The sequence below is a fragment of the Gymnoscopelus braueri genome, assembly GCF_963280865.1.
Source record: "Gymnoscopelus braueri genome assembly, chromosome: 1".
NCBI classification, from domain to species: domain Eukaryota; kingdom Metazoa; phylum Chordata; class Actinopteri; order Myctophiformes; family Myctophidae; genus Gymnoscopelus; species Gymnoscopelus braueri.
The window spans coordinates 35,752,684-35,777,415 of NC_137603.1; the positions used below are offsets into that span (position 1 = coordinate 35,752,684).

Here is a 24,732-nt window from a genome sequence, read left to right on the forward strand (position 1 = left end):
AGCGTCCCCCCATGGTCGCTGTGGGTTAGGGAGGACAGCCCTCGCCTTCACGTCCTCTCCTAACCCCACAGACGCACTTACCGTGGTAGCAGGTGAAGGTTTCTCGCCCGGAGCCACCAGAATACCCTTCTCCGACAATTGTTGTGACACACCAGTCCTTCTCTCCGCCTGCTGTGCAGAGATAGTTGAGACATTATTAGTGAACAGCAACAAAGGTGCTTTAGTGCAATGAAAAATGTAATACTACAGGGTGGGAATCTTGGCAAACTTATCACCCACAATATAACTTGCCAACCCGAGACAAAACAAATCAGAACAATTTACAAACCAAATCAATATAACCAAAAGAAAAAAACAAAACTAGCACAACTGTAAACTAATTGTTTTAGACGAGCCCCCAATCATGTTACGACCCCTAGTCTAGGGTTAGGGGAAGCAACATAAAATGCAGAAGGACAAAGGAATTAAAACTGAATATATATTTATTATAACCAAAACTGTGAAAAGAGGTACAAAAATATAAATAAACTGGAGATGCCTAACCTATAACATGAAACAACTAACTAAACACACCATCAAAACATAAGACAAAGAATCAAAGGGTCATAGTCTCTGGTCTTTCTTAAAGAAAGACAAACATAAGGTTGGGTGAGAGAACAGAGGGATTGAGTCTCTGCTGCTGGTAAGCTGACAGTCCTCTGCAGCAATGATTTCCCACTGAGTATTTATAGAGGAGCAGAAGTGGCCACGCCCAATCAGCAACCATGATCATTAGTGAACCAGCGAATCAGTGGCACGGACGATTCCCCACAGCTGTCCGACATTCAGCAGCAATCAGCAGCCCTACCAATTCTCCACCTTAGAGACAGGAATGAAAGAATACAGCAACACACAAATACTATAGACCATATTCACACGGCGGCCATGTTGTTATTAAGTCAATGAAGTGCCACCCTGTTTCCACGGCAACGGGGTGGCACTTTCAATGTTAAATTCCAATATGGCCGCCGTGTGAATATGGTCTATACTATACTATCTAAAGAAATAACTAATACGAAATACGGTTGGCCGTAACAGTCTCGTTAAAAATCCCAAACCTCAATCAGTCTCTCTCTCTCACAATCTCGCTTTCTCTCTCTCTGCGTTCAGGCACACTGATTGAAATGTCTTGCACTGTTTACTGTCTTCCATCATCACATTCAAATCACGCTGATTGACCTGGTTGGACTTCCAACTGAGAAAACACACTGGAAGACTGCAACACCAAACTCTATCACCACATGGAACTTCTGGTAACACTTATTAGCTGGTAATACTTATTAACTCAGAGGTCTGGTCTATAATGCATTATTATGCACATACAGTGTATTGTTTATAATATTATAAGTGCTCAGTGGTCATAATGCATCAGGGGAACAGCACATTATAACTACCATATTTAGTTCATTTTAAAGTGTCTTATGTATAAAGCTACAAAGCAACATTTATTACTAGTGTTATGAAGCCTTATAAGTGCATTATAATATAAATGTGATTGTAATGCATTGCAGACCCAACCTTTAAGTTAAGTGTTACCGGTGTGATTATTCTGCCTATAGTGATCATAGAATATGGCATCATCGCCCTCGGTTATAACATTTTACTCACCAGCTTCATTGTGGAGATTCTGGACACTTGGACACCACTAGACACAGCTTTACAATGGCATCTATCGGGACCATGGGACATTTACTTATTTGGAAGTCAAAATGTGAAAGTTAAAAGTGATTTGCCATAATGTAATACATTATAGAACTGTGTCCTGTTTCAACTTGCAGGAATGACCGACTGCACCATATCTAACATACATGCGGGAACAACGTTTTAACTTTCATATTTGCTTTCACGTGCAGATTCTTGTAAGGAGGTTGCTTTATCGTTGTGTATTTGTTTATTGTAGGGCTCCTGAGTATTTTCACCACCGTTTGAAATGAACTATTGTGCTCCCATTCTGCACATTTCAATTCCCTCCCACACACTAATTTGTGTGTGTGTGTGTCTGTCTGTCTTTGTACGTCTGTCTGTGTGTGTGTGTGTGTGTGTGTGTGTGTGTGTGTGTGTGTGTGTGTGTGTGTGTGTGTGTGTGTGTGCATGTGTGTGCATGCATGCATGCGTGTGCATTGTGCAATACAGTGAAAAGCAATGCACTTTAAAAATAAAAGTAAGGGAGAGGAGAGGAATGGCCATGAATTTCGTTTCAGTTGGTAAGTTACCCAAACAACAACAAAATAATGAAACAGGATTGAAAGGCTTAGTCTTTGAAGGAGGTTACTGAACCGATTGTACTAGTGTAGAACCGTGTAGGTTTTAAATCATTCTTTCCTCGAGAGGAGTTAATACAGTACCCTGTGCAATTGCTCTGCGGCATCCGTTTTATTTGGTAGCTGAAAAATGAACAGACTCTATTCAAAAGCTGTACTAAGGCAAAGCTACGGTAGCTGCTGGTATACGCATACGTAGATAAAACGCACACACACACACACACACACACACACACACACACACACACACACACACACACACACACACACACACACACAATCGTCATCCCACCTTAACTACTTCAATGCAAGCTGTGATCCAAGATAGACCTTACTACATGCAACGGAATTGGCACCAGCCCTCCAGTGATGCTTTCTTGTACTGTGCTTATTGTCAGTTACTTTCTGCCTCTGTCTGTCTGTCTGTCTGTCTGTCTGTCTGTCTGTCTGTCTGTCTGTCTGTCTGTCTGTCTGTCTGTCTGTGTGTCTTTCTGTCTGTCCATTCCCACTGGCTTATTTTGTCACAGTCCATTCTACTCCACTTGATTGCATCGTAATGGCTGATTTTACACTTGGTTGCATGCTGAAAATAGCTGATCTACAAGCTCACAACGCTAGTCCCTCCACTAGTCCCTCCCTAACATTTTAGTCTAGTTTATTTGTTGACGAAATTTTCAATATATTTAGTCTTAGTTTTAGTCATCATAGCTTAGTTTTATTCAGTTTTTATTTAGTTTTCGTCAGTGAAAAAAGTTTTAGGCGACGAAATCAACACTGTGGAAGTAACGCTTGCCATCGGGCGACCAACAGCTCCAAAAACCATCAATGGGGCTGACATGACTCATTCAGTCTATGATGGATAGCCCAGAGCCTGCTAGCTTACATCCTTGCCACAAGGGAGTATCTTTACCAGTGAAGGGTTGAGCAGGTTTAAATAGATTTATAGTGTTTCCCAACAGACTCAACCACCTTCATAAACAATAACAATAACTTCATATATTTCTGCCTAAGTAATATTCAGATATTAACACTCTGTAATAATTAATAATCCCATTCAGGCAACATATGCCATGTAAATTGGGTCACAATACATTATAGCCCCCAAAAAAACACCCAGGAGCTAGAATGGCACGCTCAGTAGAGTGCAAATATCCACCAGGATGCTTGCTCTAATAATAATACTTATACTGTATCTCTCTGACAAACATAGTCTAACATGGTGCTGTGATGTGGTGTATGCTGTTATGCTGATATACTGTCTACACGAGTTTCCCACCAGGGAGTGCCATGTGAAGACATGTTGGGTAGTCAAGTCGGGAATATTGGATGTGTGGAAGCAACAGGACAGAGTGCACATAAAAGCAGCCTCATACTGTCTGTCTGACAGAGTGATGGAACACCTCGTCACTCACTCACTCTCTCTCTCTCTCTCTCTCTCTCTCTCTCTCTCTCTCTCTCTCTCTCTCTCTCTCTCTCTTTCTCTGCCCCCTTTGTATGTGTGCGAGCTTGTTGCGATATTTATACTTTTCACCAATATGAACAACACGACTACACGAGAACAATGCTGGTGTACTGTAACTAAAGAGATTTGCTGAAAAAATATATACATAATATACATTTCAGACAGGAGCCTTGGCTTGTGTTCTGTTATATTTATTAAGAAAGGGTTAATATGTTGGGTGGCGCAGGGGTTAAGTACCTGCCTGCCACTAGGGAGACCGAGGTTCGATTGCTCCACAGTGCTCCATTGAACACAATTAGTGTTTGCAGGTGTGAAGCTGGCAGGGGTTTGTATTCTTTGTCGCTGCACTAGCAACTCCCACAGTGTGGTTGGTGCATTTGTTGGTTAGTGGCTAACAGCTCTGTGTATCGGAGACCCCAGGTCAACCAGGGTTAGCAGCAACAGGGACCAAGCTGTAGTTAGAGTAATTTGTTCGGGGGGAGTTGGCATAACAACTAAATTGGGGACAAAAATAGAAATAAATTAAAATAATGTGATTACTTGACAGACAAAAAGATTACTTTTCATTTTACATAGAACAAAGACGGTCAATTTGTTTTCATAAAGTTCTAAATGACACATAATTAGAAAAAAGAGTGGCACATGTCATGCTAATGGCCATACATCAACGACGAGCAACTTCATTTGGGAATGGAATGCATAAAATAATTCTGGGAGGTAGTTGGGCCGATTGTGTAAATAAAACATTCCCCATCCCAACCAACGAATGGTTGGTACATATCATTATAGGAATATAGGTGAATGTCACGGGGCAACTCGTGCCCTATAGACATTAATGAGGAACTTTACATGCACACCCTGCACAACTGCTTCCCAATGCATTTACCAGCAAGCCGGCTGGGAACAGTATTTAGTAGTGTTGTATTGCATGTGTCCTTATATGGATATATCTGAAGACATTCTAACACTCAGTGACTGAAAGGGGTTTTAAATGTTTATTGATTGACACTTTGTGGGCAAGTTGAATTGTTTGGGGGGGTCACCTGTCTCTCCTCTGCAGTGCTGGCAATCCTGTTGATTGGAATGGGCCAAGCACTGTAGAGGAGGAGGGGTGTGTGTTTATGTTGGTATTATATTTTGTCTTTAGTTAATAATTGGTGAATGAATTGGCGCCTGGGAAACATTGTAATGAACATATTTTATTTACTTCATTATGACATAATTGTGTAAAATATCTCATGGGCCTTAGTTAGCCTTGTTTGAGTATATAGTTACCAATTAGTAATCATGTGATGGTTTGCCTCACCTGCTTAAAAGGCATGCTACAGGTGAGGGTACAAGTTCAGTTTGGCTTGAAGCTAGCCATGACAACATCCAGGGGAGAGCTACCAGGGCCTTTGTTGAAGGGTTTCCTTGTTATAGTTTCTTAAGTTCCTGGTTTGTTTCATTTATTCCTAAATTCTGTTATTTGGAGCTTTGTTTTGGCCAGTCTTATTTATTTTGAATTATTTTTGCTGTGAATTATTATGCACATTGTGAGGTAAATAAAATGCATTGCTGGACTCGTCAACTTTTTGGAGCCTTGGCCGTTCAAGCCTTTTCACAGTGAACATTTTCATACAAGGTTTCCATTGAAAGATGGAGGGAAAATGCTGACATTTTGCCACTAGTTTTTGGCATGTTTTGATGAACGGTGTAGCGTAGTTGCTTGAGTCCTGGTAAAACATTGTCTGAATCAAGAAGACCATGCCAGCTCTCAATTACAACAGGAAAAGGAGAACATTTAATTTGCAGAAGCTTCAAAGCCAAGGGACATTTTGTGCTTTAAGATTAGGCTTCAGTCTGTGCTACACTATACTGTTCTATTAGTGCTTTTCAGTTTTTCATTTTAGCAAAGGCTATGAATGTATATGTTTGTGCATGCGAGCGTGTGTGTGTTTGTTACTTCCAATATGTCCAATTGGCACATGAGGCATTTTCTTTTCTTTATTATTAGATGTTTATATGGAGAAACTATTCAGCAGTTGAGTTAATTGCACCCCTTTCACACTATTCCTGTCCTCCATTGTACTATTATTGCATTGCATCCATTGAATTCTTTGCCAATACATTCATCATCACTGTTGTCACCATCACGCATCATCATTGTCATCAGCATCAGCATCAAGGACACCACTTTAGAATGGGAAATGCCAAGGACATTTTATTTCCATCTAAAGTGATGTCCAGGATGTTAATAATGGAAGGCAAGGACCATGTTTAAGTCATTGTTAATTCCCTCTCTCCACTACAAGCCAGCATTCAATTTCACCCCAAGCTGCATAGGTTTTAATCAGCAAAGTTTAGTAGATAACTGCATCTAAAATACATTGTTTTCAGATGCTGTGCTATTTGACAAAACCAAAGTATTGTCGGTAAAACTAGCAATGTGTTATGCACAATGCATTGCATACCCTCATAATGCATTATAACACATGCATTGCTTTGTACACGTTTCTATACCTTAAATCTAATAACCGTATATTGTTGCATACGATCTACTGTATAAATATCTGTGTTGCATTACTGACAGTTTTTACTGCCCATCTAAAAGTATAGGCTTTTTAAACACTAACCATAAAGATGCTATAGGTTATATTGTATTGGCACTAAAGCACTCACATTTTGATAAGAGTCTATTTCTGGCATGGCTGAGAAGGGCAGGAGAAGAACTGTGGACAGAATTTGACCATTTATTATCCATTCAATCTGGGAGCGCATCTGTGTTGCTTAAGATTTCTTTGGCTATTCAAAAATAGCAGATCTATAAGCTCATAGCCCGGCACGAGTGCCGGGCTATGAGCTTGTAGATCTGCTATTTTTGAAAAATCGTGAAAATGTGTGCACATCTTTGAATATATATGGAACAAAATATTTTGAGTTGGGGGGGGGGGGGGGGGGGGGTCCGCACACAAATACATATCATTTTGACATGAAAAAAGTTTGAGAACCACTGATATTATAACAACATACGTTTAAAAAAACCTGTATATCTGCTATTTGAATAGCCCAAAGTATAGAATAATGGTTATAGCAAAAAAACTAAAATGACACAGTATGCGCTCCCCAAGGGCCCAGCTTCCTGCTTTGAAAGTGAGTCTATATAGGAAGTGACAGTTCATATGAATGGCCTGTAGTTTCGCTGTTTTACCCGTGCTGGTGTCAGAAATATTTTTTCTCCATTCAACTGGGTGGGTTTTTGACGAACTTTAGACTTGATTTTATTACCTTAATAAACATTGTCATAAATACTATACTGTATGCTTCAAGTCGCTAGTTTAAAGTCTTCTTTCAATCAGCATGATATGCGTTTTGGTAAATTATGGTCCCATTTATTTTAAAATTGACGATAAAAGTAGGTTATGCTCTAGGAGGGGCGGGATGATTTGATTGACAAGCTTTACAACTAATAGCATTCATTCCCTGCCCCCGCTCTTGATTGACAAGCTACCCAACCAATAGCATTCATTTAGCGATTGATTTCTGGTTGCTTTTTTGTATATATATGAAAGATGGCGGATTTGAAATCGTTGAAAAATGGGCTCCATTTATGGTCTGTAGAGTCTGGGGGCGTCACTTTGTCCATCTCTTTTATACAGTCTATGGCGTTCCCGGATTGAACGGGTTAAGAGACTGGGACATGCAATCCCAGTGCAATCAGCAAAATCACATCTTTCTTCTATTTGAATCCCACTTTTGCTCCTCGGTGGCTCCCTTTTTACACTTGCTTGCTCACTCTGCCTGCCTTCCTATAGTCCCTATAACGCCCCCGTCGCCAACCCCCCCCCCCCCACCCCCCGATATCTCGTATTCCCTACTCCCAAATCCCTTTATTGAATCAAATCCAGAGGACACGGGTTCCTTCCTAGAGGCAGAGCTATACGGTGAAGGACCACCATATAAAACCCCCGAGGATGCATAAGCTGCCCGTCCATGCCTCTTCCATCTCTGTGTGCCTGCTGGTGAGGTGGTGGTTGCTGGTGAATTTCCCATGGCACCCACACACGCTGTGTGTAGCCAGAGGAACATTCCGTGTGTTTGTGTAAAGGACGAGGTTATAAGCATGGAGCTGAAAGCAGATTAAGGCCATGTACAGAGAAAGACTGAGATACTGCTATGAGCTTAAAATGTTAAGTCTTGAATAGCCTGGCGTGAGCGTGTGAGCGTGTGTGCGCGTGTTTGTGTGTGTGTGCGTGCGTGCGTGCGTGCGTGCGTGCGTGCGTGTGTGTGCGTGCGTGTGTGTGTGTGTGTGTGTGTGTGTGTGTGTGTGCGTGCGTGAAGGGGTCGGAGCACAAAGGGCTCCACATTATCTCTTTTTAGGTGCTCAGTTTTCTGTTGTGCCATCACCTCTCCAATTTTTTGTTTCTTCTCTCTCTTCTCGTTTCATCCTCTTTGTATCTCAGCCCTCCCTTCTTGTCTTATTTCCACAGTGTTTTTCTTCCATTTCTCCCTTTTGTTTCTTAATCTTTCTGTTTCTCACTGCCATACCCCGGGGTTGGAGGGTGCTCATTACTCTGCCTTATAGCCACCAATATGACCAGCCATCCACGGCTTCCTCTGGACACACACACGCGCGCGCGAGCATACGCGCTCATATACCAACACACATGCATGTGGGCACACGCTCACTCACGCACACCATTTCACACAACCCCAGGGCTGTGGCCAAGTTGTCTGGGGATTGAGACTAATGGTGAAATTACACAGGCTGCGCTTCTAAACAATAGCCTTCACTCACACTTTACTGGGTCGATGCTACGTGCCTCTGGGGGCGGGGGACGGGGATGGATGTGGGGGTGCTGCTGAGCATTGGAGATGCATGGGGTGAGGTTAAGTAAGGAAAAAGACAGATGCAAGTTAAGAGCAGCACTGCACTCCCTCTTCTGCTTGTGTGTTGTAATTTCCGTTTGCCTGTACACAGTAAAAACGAAAACACAGTTAATTTAACTCCAAGAGTGTACCCAGATGGGTCGCTCTTTTGTTGTTTGTTGCCTGTAGTGTACCCAGTAAACCCCTCAGTGTTAATTTAAATTAAATAGTGTACATTGTTCCATTTGTATACTTAAATTCTATTGTACACTTAAAATATCATTCTGTGTGTGTGTGTGTGTGTGTGTGTGTGTGTGTGTGTGCGTGCGTGCGTGTGTGTGTGTGTGTGTGTGTGTGTGTGCGTGTGTGAGATTCATGCACACATCTTTGTGTTTTTTTCCGTGTGCCCCCCTAGGTTGTCGTGTTGGCAAGCTAGAACAGGAGAAGTGATGATTCCCGTAGATGCAGGAAATAAAACACGTTTTTTTCTCTCTTTCCTGTGAGGCCCCCCGTTTCTCTTCTCTATCTCTGCACGCTCTATCCCTTCCCTTTCCTCCCAGCTTTCGCGATTTCTCACTGTTTACTTCTGTATGGATTTTTTTCCTCCCCAATGGGGGAGGAATAGCAAGGGGAAAGAGAGGAGAAGACAGACAGACAGAAGTACAGACAGAGAGACAGAACGACAGACACACAGACAGAGAGACAGACAGAAACTGAAAGAGCCAAATAGAGAGTCTGTGCCTATATACTGTATGTTTATCTTCTGCCATTCTCCCTCAGCGAGGAGAGCAGAGCGAGTGGGGAGGTAGGCGGTGGGTGGGCGGGCGAGAGGCAGATGAAACAAGGGAGGTGACAGAGAGAGAGAAGAAAAGGAGAGAATAGAGATATGGAGAGAAGAGGTGTCTGGGCAAAGAAAGCCATATGGAGTGTGAAGACAGGATGTGGTTTTGTGGCTCTATATACAGTATCCGCTGTGTGTTTGTGTGAATGCATGTGTGTATATGTTTGGGAGTTTTTATTTTATTTTATTGTATTTTTATTGTTCTTTAAAAAGAAAAGAAATGCACCGTCAATCTAGTTGTGTGTCAGTCTGTGTGCCTCTCGCAGCCTGCGGAGCATTCCCTGTCCTGCAATCTCTTCTTTCCTACGTTACGCCTGCGTTTCTCAGTGTAATCTGCCCTTGTCAGTTCAGTCAGCCTGAATAACATTGTTGGATGTGAACTTCCTACAACCTACCCCCTCCAACTATCTCTCTCTCTCTCTCTCTCTCTCTCTCTCTCTCTCTCTCTCTCTCTCTCTCTCTCTCTCTCTCTCTCTCTCTCTATACATATATATATATATATATATATATATATATATATATATATATATATATATATATATATATATATATATAATGCATACAAGGCACACATACGGTTGCACTCCTCAACAGCTGAACTGCATACCAGCTGTGGATTATAGAACATTGTCCTTGCTGTTTTCACACGTGCGCCGACCAAGTGCAGTGTCTACAATATATGTATGATTTCTAATATGTAGATTTTAGAATATCTAATATGTAAAATTTACAATACCTGCTACATAACTTTTGCTAAATGATTGCTATATTTATTTATATCTGATCTGTGCAAAAGATGATACATGATTATTTGTCTTGTCTTACACGTCCCAATATTTTTCCCACTGCCCATACTGCTCACACCTACTGTAGGGGAGAGCAGGAAAAACCAGGGAAGGAAAATCCTGGCTTTAGTTTCACAAACTTTTGTGAGAGTTCCGTGACTTTGGCTTATTGGATTCCCTGCACAATAACCAAGGTTAGGTTATTTATACAGCTGAACAAGCCTGCTCCATACCAGGCTAACTGTCAAGCTGTTACCCTGTTTTTAGCTGTATTTAGCTGTGTTTGAAATAATTTCCAATGGGCAGAAAAGTAGTAGACAACACCTTGTATTTTTCCTGAGCACCTTGGAGAATAATGTCTGATGAGCCCCCCCCCCCCCCCCATTCCCTCTAGACTATATATAACTCTTTAAACTGCAGAATAAAAGAACAGGCTGCTTTGAATGCTCTTCAGAAATATATAGTGAATTTCAGTATATCTCTTCCAATTTAATCATATTATGGGACATTTTCACTCTCTGTTGCATCAGACTGCTGACAGTGAAGTTCAAGGTTTGGCAGGTGGGATTCCTCTGGCTAAACTGTGTAAAGCTTTACCTGTAGTTCTGGCCATTAATCAATCGACTTAAAATAAACGTCTTCTTTTTTTTAATAAGAACACATTCATTTTCTGATACTGTTTATCATCCTTTTACAGTCCGCGAGTGCTGTGACTTTTGGATCCCATCTCCTGGAGAGTATAGAGTTCCCATCCTATAGCCCGAGGAGACAGCTGGCTGCCGTATCCTTCTTTGTAGAGTTTGATCAGCAGGCATTGTTCCACTGCTGAGCAGAACACTGGTGTAGTTTCCCCCTCTTTTTCATTTCTTCTTTTCGACAATTCACTGTTTGGGGCTGGTTACAGTATGTACTTTGTGCACAATACGAGATCGTTCAAGACTGGTTTAAGGTGAGTTAATGTTCAAGGGTTAATGTTGACAAGGTTTTTCAATTAAGCCCACATTTCTTTGGCCACGTTGATGGAATACCCCCCCCCCCCCTGGTTTAACCCAACACTAATTTTTGTTATTACTTTCATATTTTTCTCATATTCTGGAACTTTTAAGCCTTTCTATACTGTTTGTTTCTTCTTTTTTCTTTTATATAAGAGCAATGCATGCCAGTCAAATTCCTCATACAGTATATAAACATACCTGTCCAATAAACAAATTCTGATTCTGACAACTTGATACAGAAAGTTTTCAGACCCTTTCAAGTTTCCCACATTTATTTTCAGACTTATCTTAAAGACCAGTTGAAATGGCTTTTCTCAACCATATGACACATTTCCTTGTGAAACAGGGGTTGGGCGCTTCCTCAGCCAATCACGGCGATGGGGGCATGTCATTCACTGGTTCAGCTGACCATCCTGTCCGGATGTGTGAGAAACATTCAGCTGGTCTTTGAAACGGATTACATTTATTTTCTTTCTCATCAATTTACACACAATACATTATTACTGCTTGAAAGTTTAGCTTTGTGAAGCTACATGTTGCCCTTCTTTCAACCCACATGGGGTAAAGCAAGCGAGAACGGATTAATAGAAAATGCCCTTGTGGTTTCCTTACATACTGTGTATAGTGTATGGTATATAGTATACAATATATTTGAAGGAAGCTTTTAATCTCAGTGGCCTTGGCAGAGGCATGGAGAGACAATTGAATTGTAAACCTATTGGAGTGCCTCCGGTGGCTTAACACTGCACCACGCTGTTCTGTTCTTTGCTTCACTGAGACCTGCAGTACAATACATATCCCTGGCTAGATTGTGTGATCCTCATGTATGCATTATTGTGCATGTCCCATATTGTGTGTGTATGTCTGTAAGTGTGCACAGCTGCCCAACGTGTGTTTGTCAGTGTGTGTGTGATTGTTTGTGAGGGAGTGTGTGTGTGTGTGTGTGCTGTCTTTTCTTTGTGCGTCTGTGTGTTTTTATTATAGTGTGCATCTTCTACATGTTCATGAGTGTGTCCATGTTGGCTGTGTGAGCGTCTAGGCATCTGTCAGTATGTAATGGATTTTGTTTGTGTGTGTGTGTGTGTGTGTGTGTGTGTGTCTGTGTGTGTGGGTGTGTTTATGTGAGAGCAGTTAGCATTAGCGTCCCCATGCTTCGACTGGCTGTAAACCATCTCAGGTCTCTGCAGACTTGTAATGGGCTGTCAGTGGCACAGCATCCCATGAGGTTTTGCTGTTTATAATGTAATGGGTTTCTGTGTGTGCGTGTGCGCACGAGCGCACACACGTGTGTGTGTGTGTCTGCGCGAGCACATGCATGCATGTGTGTGTTAGGGGGACAGAGACTGAGAGAGTGAGAGTGGGTATAATGGTTTACTGTGGCATAGTGAATTGGCCGGCATAGGGCATGATCCTAATTGACAGTGAGGGCCATTTCCTAAGGGACTCAGGGCTAGTGAGTCTGTGTGTGTGTGTGTGTGTGTGTGTGTGTGTGTGTGTGTGTGTGTGTGTGTGTGTGTGTGTGTGAGTGTGAGTGAGTGTGTGTGTGTGTGTGTGTGTGTAAAACATGCTTATCTATTGTGTTTGCATGCTCTACTGGTAATGCCATCTTAAAGCTGTGATGTACAACGCTTGTATCACGTTAGACGCACACGCACACGCACGCACGCACGCACGCACGCACACACACACACACACACACGCGCACACACACACACACACACACACACACACACACACACACACACACACACACACATACACACTTCCTCCTTCTTGCGTCTGTTCCTTCACTTTGTTCCGCCACCTCTCTCCTTCCCACTTACAGCCCAATGTGTAACCACTTAGAAGACTGAGGACTGCCTGTCTACACAGGCACGCACGCACGCACGCACGCACGCACGCACGCACGCACGCACGCACGCACGCACGCACGCACGCACGCACGCACGCACGCACGCACGCACGCACGCACGCACGCACGCACGCACGCACGCACGCACGCACGCACGCACGCACGCACGCACGCACGCACGCACGCACGCACACACACACACATTAAATAACATCCCACACACATGAATGCACCTGAAGCCTCTTACTTTACCTGCTGCTCTGCGAAGGGACAGGATTAGTGATCCGGACAGAGAAAGAGAGAGAACAAGATAAAGACGGAGAAGGAGAGAGAGAGAGCGGAGGGGGTTTGAAACTGAAGAAAGAGTGATGGACAATGGAGAGAGAGAACAAGATAAAGACAGAAGAAGAGAGAGAGAGAGAGAGCGGAGGGGGTTTGAAACTGAAGAAAGAGTGATGGACGAGAGAGAGAGAGAGAGGGAGAGAGAGAGAGAGAGAGAGAGAGAGAGAGAGAGAGAGAGAGAGAGAGAGAGAGAGAGAGAGAGAGAGAGAGAGAGAGAGAGAGAGAGAGAGAGAGAGAGAGAGAGAGAGAGAGAGAGAGAGAGAGAGAGAGAGAGATTACAGAGCATATTACAAGCCACACGAGACAGGATTGCCCTTTTCACACCAAGTCATTCTCTCATCATTAACTAGGTAGACGTGACTACAGTGTTGTCATTTGCTCTCAGTCAATGTCCAGTATTGATCTGTATGGCTGCTGGCTGTTCTGGGGGGAAGGGGGGAGATTAAAGGAGACCTCCTACCCAGCTCATCCCAGCACTCTTCTATACTACACATATAGACCTGGGAATTAATTACCACCCCTGAGTATGATGTAAAAGCAAAATGGCCACCATTTGAACGTGTGCACATTTCAGATTTCTTGAGGGCCGTTCACACAATCACGATAACTAATAGTGATAATGTTGTGAGCGTGGTTCACACTGAAGAAAAAACAGTGGCACCAGTCTGCAGCTGCGTCGGAGCGCACACAGAGGGAGGAAGAGATCTGCTTCTGTGCCGTTGAAAGACACGTGCAATGGGATATATGGGTAATCTGACTATTAATGATTATTAATTATAAGGAGACAAGATCATAAGTTGTAGGCTATACCTGAGGTAATGTCAGCTAGCCTTCAGCTAGTGCTAGCTATTCATAATTGTCTGCCCATCTTGTTCGTTATACAACTCACTGATGTGATTCCGAAGGTGAGTGAGACTGATTGCATCCCACACTGAAAAAAATAAGTCGTTGGATCTATGTGATTGAATAGTGGACATTGGTTGCACACTAATCGTTTGCATTGGCAGCACTCAATCCAGTTGTCTAGATTAAACACATCAATATTAACTTCACCTAATGTAATTGAACAAAGTTATTCATACATGTTTCAATCACGTTCTGGCAACATGATTCAGTCATGTTATTTTAACATCATTCCATTGATTTATAAATGTTTCAATCACGTTCTGGCAACATGATTCAGTCATGTTCTGGCAACATGATTCAGTCATGTTCTGGCAACATGATTCAGTCATGTTATTTTAACATCATTCCATTGATTTATAAATGTTTAAATCACGTTCTGGCAACATGATTCAGTCATGTTATTTTAACTTAATTCCATTGATTTATAAATGTTATAATCATGTTCTGGCAACCTTATTCAGTCATGTTCATTATTCTAGATACATGATATGATCATATTAGTCCAACACAATTCAAATAGTGCAAATACATTTTATTTCAAATGCAGGGGAATACAGTAAAGTGCATTGTGTAATGTAAAACACTGCATCAAATGAACATTTTCAACAAACAACAATATAAACATGTTAACATTCTTTTTTTAATACATTTTAGCTAATTTTAGACACCCACCTGTTATTTTACATTAGATTTTTTTTTTGTCTTCCCCATTAGTCACATTCAGAGAGAGATTCACAGTTTGAGAGAGGTTCTCTTGTATTCAAACAGAGTCAAAATTCTTAAAATGCATTTCTTCAAAGTCCAGGACTAATTCAGTCCAAACATATGGAACAAGATGCATGGTATTTTCTAATGTGAAAGTGGTCAGAATATTTATACATTTCTATACTTATTTGGGCCGTGAGTGAGAACGGACATAAGGCACATAAAAACATCAAACCCATTAAAACCGGGAAAGTGCCATTTTAGATTTGAACCACTTTAACTAACACTATTTATACTAACTATTATGTTAAACTTTGGCCATTATTAGTATAAAACATGACATGTTTTGGTCAACTTTAAGATATTAAAGAGGCAAACAAGAGTCTGAGATTCTTTGACACAGTCTTCTTCAAAGACTGGTAGAATGTGTGAGTACCCCCCCTTCCCTTCACCCCCCACCAGTGAGCATCACTCACACTGGTGTAGCTTGGTCTTCAAGCTTTGTGCTTTGTGGGAGAGGACCCCACCATCCAACTCCATAATGATCTTCTGCAGTACCTCAAATGTGCAGCTGAGCTTTTTTGGGTAACTCAGGTTCAGAGAGTAAATCAGTCCCAACAACATGGCGGCTGCAAAAGCCACAGTCTCCAAATCTTGAATGACTGTGACCCCCTCCAGGACAATTCTGACATCGTCCTCACTGGCGGTGTTTTTTAGGCTGAAGATCCCCATGGTGGTCTTCTCAATCGCACCTTCAACGATCGTCTCATCCACATCCTAGTGTTCACAAAAAGGATTATTAGTTAAGAAAAAGCATTCATGAGACCAGCATTCAACACAGGAATCTCAATCATGAGTCAAGACTGTGATATAGCTCTGATTAGCTTGTAGTCAGGGGATATTAGCAGAAAAATGTCCAATCTTGGAATAAATTCCTTACCAAAAAAAATATTCACCAATGCGTTTGTAAAAGTGTCTAGTAACACATCTCACAAAGACTGAAATGCAGTTTCCCTAGGGGAATTTTTGACAGCTGCTGAAAGTTGGGGTGATGGTTATACCCACCATAACCTTATGCGGGGGAAAAAAATTAAAATGTAATTCTGTTTTAAGTAGCATGTGAGGGGTCAAACTAGGGTGTTTTTATGATTCTGAATCCATTGCAAGCATTTGTTTTGCACCAAAACCACTCCTTGGGCTAAAAACGGCCCAATCTCAATGGGCTTTTTACACAAAAAGTATACCTGGAAAAGGATGGCTATGGCCGTTTTATTTATTTATCTGTAGTTAATGAGATGCACTGTGCTTTGAGGCTGTGTCACTTTAGCTTCTTTCTCATATACAGAGTGGTTTGATCAAGTCTGATTACACTTTTTGTACTTTTTTGGTTGTCTGGCACCGAAATCTACAACCTCACAACGTGTTGTGAGGTTGTAGATCAGCTATTTTTGGTGAGACACTGGTGTGCAACTAAGTCATGTGTAAAGTATGACCATCATGGGAGATGAAGCAATCATTAGTAGCCCATGTTTCTCAGCCAACAGTTTAGTTGTTAGTTAAATAATCAGCAATCATGCAGTCACTAAAGGAGTGATAGAATAATTAGTCAGTGCTTTTAGTAGTATTTACCATTTTAGTATGTGTTTAAGTCACAACTATGTAATTCAACTACAGTACAGTTCATTTGAGTAGCATCACACTTGAGCAGAGTTAACAGAACACTGACGTCTGAGTGCTCAGCTAAAAAAGAGCTAATGACAGAGAAAGTTCTCTGGTTCTTAATCTAAGATGTACAAATGTATACACTTTACAATTAGTCACTTACTATGAACTCCTGCACAAGGTCTCCAGGATCCTCGTTGAGGTAGAGGCAGAGTCCTTTCATTAGGAGGTCCCTTCCCGCATCAATGTCATCCTGAAAGATGAGTGACAGAAGAACAGAATACACACTTAAAACTAAAATACACAAATGCATAAGGTCCTTGCAGCACATGTTTGGCAATACATTTAAAAAAAATGTGCTGTGCATGCACTATCATCATCAACACAAATCCTGCTCCAATGGCCACCTTTCCCTTTTAGAACATTCTATTTATGACCAGGACCACAACAAAGTTCCATACTTTATAGCAGCCCACCCCACACCTCCCCCTGAACTCTCAAAGTATAGCAGCCCACCCCACACCTCCCCCTGAACTCTCAAAGTATAGCAGCCCACCCCACACCTCCCCCTGAACTCTCAAAGGAAAGCAATGGGTGGAACAATGACAAGCCAGAGTGACTCTTTTCTAAAAAAAAAATAAGAACCATGGTCCACAGGTTAAACTTGGGCTAGACACCTAGCTTAACCGAGTAAGACCTGAGGCCAATTCTAAAACCGTTTCCTGACAAAATTATGTTGCTATATTTCAGTGTTGCTCAAACTTTTTCATGTCAAGGACGCCCAAAACAATAATGGCTATCTACACGTTATAAAACTTGATATGGTGAACCAGATCAAGTTGATGGATGAGGAGTCTGGCGACTAACGAGACTTAAGTATCTGAGAGGAGAAAGCCGGGGTGTCCCCACAGGGTCCCACCCAGAGGATTCCATAGGCTGACATTACTGTACTCTGACCTGTGTTTAGCCTCACTTCCTGCTTTATGTCTAGCGACGTCCTTTCACTTGCCCACCTAAACATCTACTAAAGTATCAGATAACTTACAGTGTCCATGTTGTTGGTCAACGCTTTCAGTTTTTTCCCTTTCTGCCCAGTTGTGCTTTCAAACATCTTCAGCAGGTTTGCAGAGTACAGGTCCAGCTGTGATAGGAACTTAGACTGCAGAGGAATTGTGGTGATCCGTTTGAACTCATCATTAATCTGAAAGCACACATATGGCTTTATGAGACAATTTTCATTAATATGGCACAGCGTTTACACAATAAGTCACATACACTGTCACTAGTTCATACTAACCTCAGTCACATCAAAGAGAGCAGGCCATCTCATTGTGAAGTCGCTGATCATGGGATCACAACCAATGACTTTGTGTCTTCTTAAAGCGAATGTTCTCTGCATTTTCATCTTAACAGTCTCTGTTGTTACGCTTCTTGATATCAGACAGAAGTTCAACTCGAATGTTTTCCAGTGAATCGTCATCTTCTCCACTCGGAAAGGAGGGGCAGTAAGCCACTTCACCTCTCTTTGGCTTCTTAACAGCAAAGGCAGGACTGCGTCTGCCATCTGGTTTGTGCTTCAAGGCATTTACAGTCACTTCCCGACATCCCATCTTCCGGAGAATTGTGCGATAACTGGACAGCTTATTTTTAATACTCCTTACCCATCCAGAACATCCAGTCTCAGAGGCTACCTCTGTTAAGCAAGGATGTTTCTGGATGAGTGCCTGTGCGATTTTCTCAGCATCCATGTCTGCGAAATAGACTTTGTATTGGACTATCTCCTGGTTCAAACCCTGAAGTATGTCAGACCTCAGCTTTGGATCAGGGATCAGCCGCGTCCCTTCTTCTCTGTAGACTTGGCTGGCCTGCTCAAGCTTCAGCTCTGCATCATAAGTAAAACGGGGAATGTGGAAGACCTCTGGCCAAGAAGACCTAGGGGAAACGGACTCTTGAGATGAGAGCATCACAGTAGTGTCAGCAGGTGAAACGGATGAGGGTTCACCAGCGTGATTAGGAACGTGTGTCGGAGTTAATGGGCCATTGTCACAGCCCCCAGCAACAACAGGTCTGAGGGGCAGCACTTTGACTGTAGCTCTGTCTTGTATTTCTTCCATGGAAGTCAAGTCCTGGAAGATGTTTCCAAAAAGTTCATCCATGAACTGCAGTCGAAACAGGTCCTGAAGTTGACACTGCCTCCTTATCTCATTCTCCAGTTGAGTCACGGTATCTGGCAGGCCCAAGGGAAGGACCACTCTCTGGCTGCTGTTCTCCCCCAGGATGACTCTGAGAACTGCCGAGGTTGCCATGGTCCACCTTCTTTGTCTAAGGAAAAAGAAAAGCACACTCATGATACAAGTTGTAGTCAATTCAAGAGGCAACTTTGTTCAAAGTTGAATTAACCTGAAAAAAGCACTAGTATTAATAACCGTATCTTCACAGGCATGTTTTCACCACACAGGACTGTGGCTATATTGAAAATTCACACCTTTTGGGTTAAAATGTCAAGTTATACCTCTAAGATGTGAAATTAGTGATAGAAATCATAGCTATAGTGTTCAGTAATAGGGCTCTACGCGTCTCTCCAGCTCTAACTAAAATACATTTTCGGGTTGGTAGCTAATTTGACCTCATCAGCAAAGAGTAACCATTTATCAGCTTGTTTTATAGTGTTCCAGTTCCATTTTGTCTGCTCATTTCTTTACGTCATCACTTCCAATTTCACTCGTTTATCCTGTATGAGTCCTTCCTCCTGATTGGATTAAATTGGTACAGCAACCTGACATTTCTTTTTGTGTATTAAGAGCTGGAGAGACAGGAAGACCCATACAACACACGTTTAATTTGTTACCTTATCACAGACAGATTGACCTTTTCAAGGTCACCATCCGTACATTTCCAACCCGATACTCAGCCAGGGGGTAATCATCGGCAAGTTCATTTACATCTACAAGATTCAGTCCTCGTGTAGGAGCTGGAGTCAGCTCATAGGCTCTATAGTGCTCATTATACCATCCACACAGCTCTTTCAAAATGAAACACAATCTCTGATCCAAAATGCATATTTGACTAATTTCCCCAAATTCAGGTAGGCCACCTTCAGACCCATGGGGAACTACCATCCCTACTCTGTAGTTTATACCCTTGCTCCAAGCATTTTTAGCCAGATGGATTTCAGATAGGTCAGGGTATCTTTGCTTAACAGCTTGAGCTATCTCCTCCTTCAAGATATCTAATGGGACTGTAGATACACTTGACACATCTAGCGTTGGTTTATCAAGACTTGGAGATGACAAGTGGTACCCCATCATGAATTGATGCTTCACAGCCAGTGACAACGGCACATTTTTAAAGCAACTGGTATGTTTAATAACCTTTTTAAAAAAACTGTGCTTTGCCTCAAATCTTAAAGTCCAAAGTCCCACAAGAGGTCCAAACAACCTAATCAATGTGGGGTAATGTTCCAAGTAGTGGTGTTTAGGCAGCAGTCTATTTTCAGGAAATAGCTCCTGATATCTTTGTCTATGCTCTGAGATTTTGCAATCAAGGTAAGCAATGGACTCATCATTGTGGACTGGCGCAGCAACAAGCTCCATAATCTCTTTTAAATCCATCAGAACCAGCCATGCTGGCTCGCCCTCAGGAATCTTAGTCCCTATTAGAAACGGGAGCAATCTTAACAGGCACCAGTTTTCATGTGCATTACCACCTATGGATTTCCTGCTTGAAAGATTTTGTGGCACAATATGAGGCTTATTAGTTTTATCAGTCCACTTATAGGGGAAGTTCAGAATGGCATTATTTATGCCCTCCAAAGTAATATACTTCTTGGATATAAATAATTTGAGACACAGTGCAAGTTCAACAGGTACAACGCCCTCAAAGATATCATGAGCAATGTCAGGAGGGTACCCAGTGAGGACATGGAAATGAGAAAGAGCTTTAGTCAAAGGACAAGCTTGTTTTACTCCAAAACTGCTAGTGCCACTCTCTTTAGCTGACTTTACATGAGCCTCATGTTGCTCTTTACTTCTGAGGCTGAACTTTCCTGCTCCCACTTCTTGTGATTGGAAGTCTGCGTTACTTGCAATGCAAAAACGGCAACAATAATGAGCTGTGAAACCTTCAACGAAGCCTGCAAGTGAGTGAGCTCCCAAATTGTCTGCTGCAACAGTTTGAACTGTACCTTTCAGAGTTGTTCCCAACTCCGAAACAAATATGCCTTCTTCTTCCAAAGCCCTGAGATCTTTTAGCAGTGGCTCTAAAACTTCCAAGCGATGTTTCTTTAGATCATCTGTTTTGCATAAAATGGCTAAGTAAATGGAGGACAAAGAGGAATTGGATTCTGGGGGTAGGTTACTGAGCACCCAGTATACACCACAAAGTTTGTGTTTCTTACGGGAGGTGCCCAGAGGATTACAGACTTCAAAGTCATCCGCATACAATCCAATAGATATTCTTAACTCGTCACCTGAGAAGAAATCATTTTTCTTAAAATGTTGGCCATCCCTGAAAGACCTATACAGATTCAGATTTTCTGCCTCTGCTTGTGGTCTGTGATTACCAACTACAAGGTCCAAAACATCTTTCCTATTCAAGAGCACTTGCAGGGATTCCAGAATGGGAACATACTGAAAGGTTTTCTTTTTTCTAATATCCAGAAAATATTCAATTGGCTCAACAACTTTGAAGTTAGCCTTATAGTATTTCTTACGTTGATATGAAGAACTCAGAGTGCCACCTTTCTGTATAGCTTTAGTTATAGGGTTAACTGTGCACAAAGTACTGGCTATTTCCTTTATGATAGATCTGTCAACTTGGAGATTGTGCTTCTGAAAAACTTGACCCAAAACATTATCAGTAATGGGAATATACAGAGAGCTAGTTATGCGGTGAAGCTCTTGTAAGAATTCATTGATTGTTTTACTTGGTACATGAGAAAAATGTTCAAGTTTCAACAAAGCTGCAGCAAAGGAGTGCTCAATTACTTGGGGAAGGTCCTCTGTGGCATCAATATTACTATCTGGTTGTACATCAGAGCATGCCTCACCTACTACATCATCATCATCATTTTCTACAGCTTCTTGGTCAACTGTTGCGGTAGTTGTCACAATATCTGGTTTAAAATCTAATAAAGAATAAGAACGATGTGTTCTGCTCCTGTGAGATTTAAACGTGCCACAGATATTTGTTTGATAGTTGCAACCCAAAAACATGCAAGTCACTACTTCCTCTTTCTTCAGGTGTGCATTAATGTGAGTCCAATAATCTTTTTCAGAGGCAAGATCTTTACACGGGCATAGTTGGCAGCTAAATGTACAACCAGCTGAACGATTGTGACTGGTAACGGTCACATGACATCTGTTTAAATGAATTTGAAGAGCATTCCAAGTTCTAAAAGTACAAGGGCAGCTTGTATATATACACATAAAACGACAATTTTTCCCATGAATCGTATGTTTCTCTCTGTAATGTTTTAAAAGTTGGGACCTACTAGACACTGCTACAGCACACACCTTACACAGCCACATTCACAGCAACAGTCACTGAAAAAGAAGAGAATGTTGCAATTAGTGATCATCAATAAATCCAATGGATGTTGTTGCCGTCTGGCAGAAACCCATTTTTTTATTATTTTAATACATGAATGCCCCATTTTATACTTCATCATGGCAGTGTCACAAGTAGGGAAACTCACAGCTTGATGCATCAGGTCGTGAGATTGGCGGTTACAGCAACAAACAAATTGTGAATATATTTTGAAAATCTTCACCTATAATAAAATGCAAATTTGGGTTGCCAGATTGAGTAGTTAGGTGCGTATGTCGATTATATGAATATTTAACCAATGAAAGTATTAACAATAACTTGTGACTGAACAACTACGTTCATTCAATGTTGTGGACATGCAAGGTTTCTGCCCAACAGCGATGATATTAAGCAGATCATTTGATATTAAGCAGATCATTTGATAGTTAAGGTAGAGGGGAAGTGAATGAAGTCATATACTCACCACAAGAAAATGAGCCTACAGTACAATGAGCCTAGTTGACAGCGTGCCGGAGCGTGACTTGGACGCAGGGCGAGATTCAACCCGCTACACGGTCCGTTTGTCTGCAACACATCAACATACAACAGGTTACAAACATACAACGGTAACTCTGTAGTTTTACCAAAGTGTTAAAGTATTCATTCAAACATTTCTACAACATTGACTGCATAAGCAGTCATTTTTTAAGGTTAACAGGTTAGTATTTACCAGTGGAGCAGGGACGACAGGCTTGACTTGGATGCAGGGCGAGACTCAAGCCGCTATAAACGTCGTTTGTCTGTAACACACCCACATCAAACAGGTTAAAAACATACAACTGGGGTGCCATATTGCACTTGGCATCACAAACGGAGAGAACAGAGTTTGTGTGAGTGAGTGTGTATGTGAATCCAACAGTTCTTTCACAGCTAGCCTTAATGACCTTCAGCCTGATGGAAGGGTCTCGTAGTGGTGTGTGAGGGGTCCTTGACTTGGATGCAGGATGACACTCAACCCGCTACACAGGTCGTTTGTCTGCAACACATCAACATACAACAGATTACAAACATACAACGGTAACTCTGTAGTTTTACCAAAGTGTTATAGTATTCATTCAAACATTTCTACAACATTGACTGCATAAGCAGTCATTTTTTAAGGTTAACAGGTTAGTATTTACCAGTGGAGCAGGGACGACAGGCTTGACTTGGATGCAGGGCGAGACTCAAGCCGCTATAAACGTTGTTTGTCTGTAACACACCCACATCAAACAGGTTAAAAACATACAACTGTGGTGCCATATTGCACTTGGCATCACAAAGAGAGAACAGAGTTTGTGTGAGTGAGTGTGTGAGTGTGTATGTGAATCCAACAGTTATTTCACAGCTAGCCTTAATGACCTTCAGCCTGATGGAAGGGTCTCGTAGTGGTGTGTGAGGGGTCCTTGACTTGGATGCAGGATGACACTCAACCCGCTACACAGGTCGTTTGTCTGCAACACATCAACATGTTACAAACAGCAAAGTACGGCATTCATTTATGGAGAATGTTAAAATACGGAAATAAGAGGTTTCTGCTTGACAATATATGCAATGTGTCCCTCTTGAGTGAGTGTGGAAATAGTGGCCTTCTACATCATTAAAGTTGCATCACCCCTGCTCCATTTTGTAGAGCAGGGTCAGTTCAAATGAAACATAACATTTTTTGTGTTTGAAACATTATTTTTTTTTGTGTTTGTTTAACAAACACGGTTGTTAGCAGTTACATATGTAACCAAATGGACAAAATAGAAGTTACTAAATACATGAAAACACTACTGACTACACCAGTTGGAATTGCACCTACAGCCATTTAAGGTTTTAACTTTAAAAAGAAGGCTTTACAGAGCTTTAAAACTGGGTTGAGGAGCTGAGTGAAGACACCATGATTTGCAGAAGTTGACATTTTATTCACTTTAAATTAAAACAGCAAGTAACAATTTATGCCACATTAATACTGGTTAATATTAGTTAGTCTTCCTCAAAAGTTACCATTTCCATTTTTGACTCAATAAACAAATACATTAATACACAGCACACAACAAGGGTTTACTGAAATCTCAAGATATGGCATATAAAAAGGAGGGAGGACCAACATTTTAATAAATCATCGCTAAATTCCAGTTTTATTTTGAAATTTGTCTCGTTTTTAGGAAGTCCTTTAATCTGAGGCTGGATTGAAGCAACACTTTGGCTAAACCAGTGGTTCTCAACCTTTGCAGGCCGCGACCCCCCGAAATAATCATATTTGAACTGGGGACCCCCCAAAATAATCATATTTGAACTGGGGACCCCCCCAACATAATCATATTTGAACTGGGGACCCCCCCAACATAATCATATTTGAACTGGGGACCCCCCAAAATAATCATATTTGAACTGGGGACCCCCCCCAACATAATCATATTTGAACTGGGGACCCCCCAAAATAATCATATTTGAACTGGGGACCCCCCCCAAAATAATCAT

General features: G+C 41.7%; 2 protein-coding genes across 2 annotated transcripts in view; one reads left to right on the forward strand and one right to left on the reverse strand.

Annotated features, from left to right (window-relative positions):
- LOC308088536 (neural-cadherin) overlaps positions 1–24,732 on the forward strand; it is a gene marked incomplete at both ends in the record, with an annotated part of 375,895 nt that overhangs the window by 61,743 nt on the left and 289,420 nt on the right. The gene's annotated exons all lie outside the window — the stretch shown is intronic.
- LOC308081638 (uncharacterized protein) lies at positions 18,105–22,796 on the reverse strand (the record flags this gene model as incomplete). Its single annotated transcript, XM_080423204.1, has 3 exons — positions 22,709–22,796; positions 22,212–22,241; positions 18,105–19,020 (listed from the first exon to the last, which is right to left on the reverse strand). Exon 3 carries the CDS (start codon positions 19,002–19,004, stop codon positions 18,105–18,107), a length of 900 nt encoding a protein of 299 aa, XP_080279330.1. The 5' UTR covers positions 19,005–19,020; positions 22,212–22,241; positions 22,709–22,796.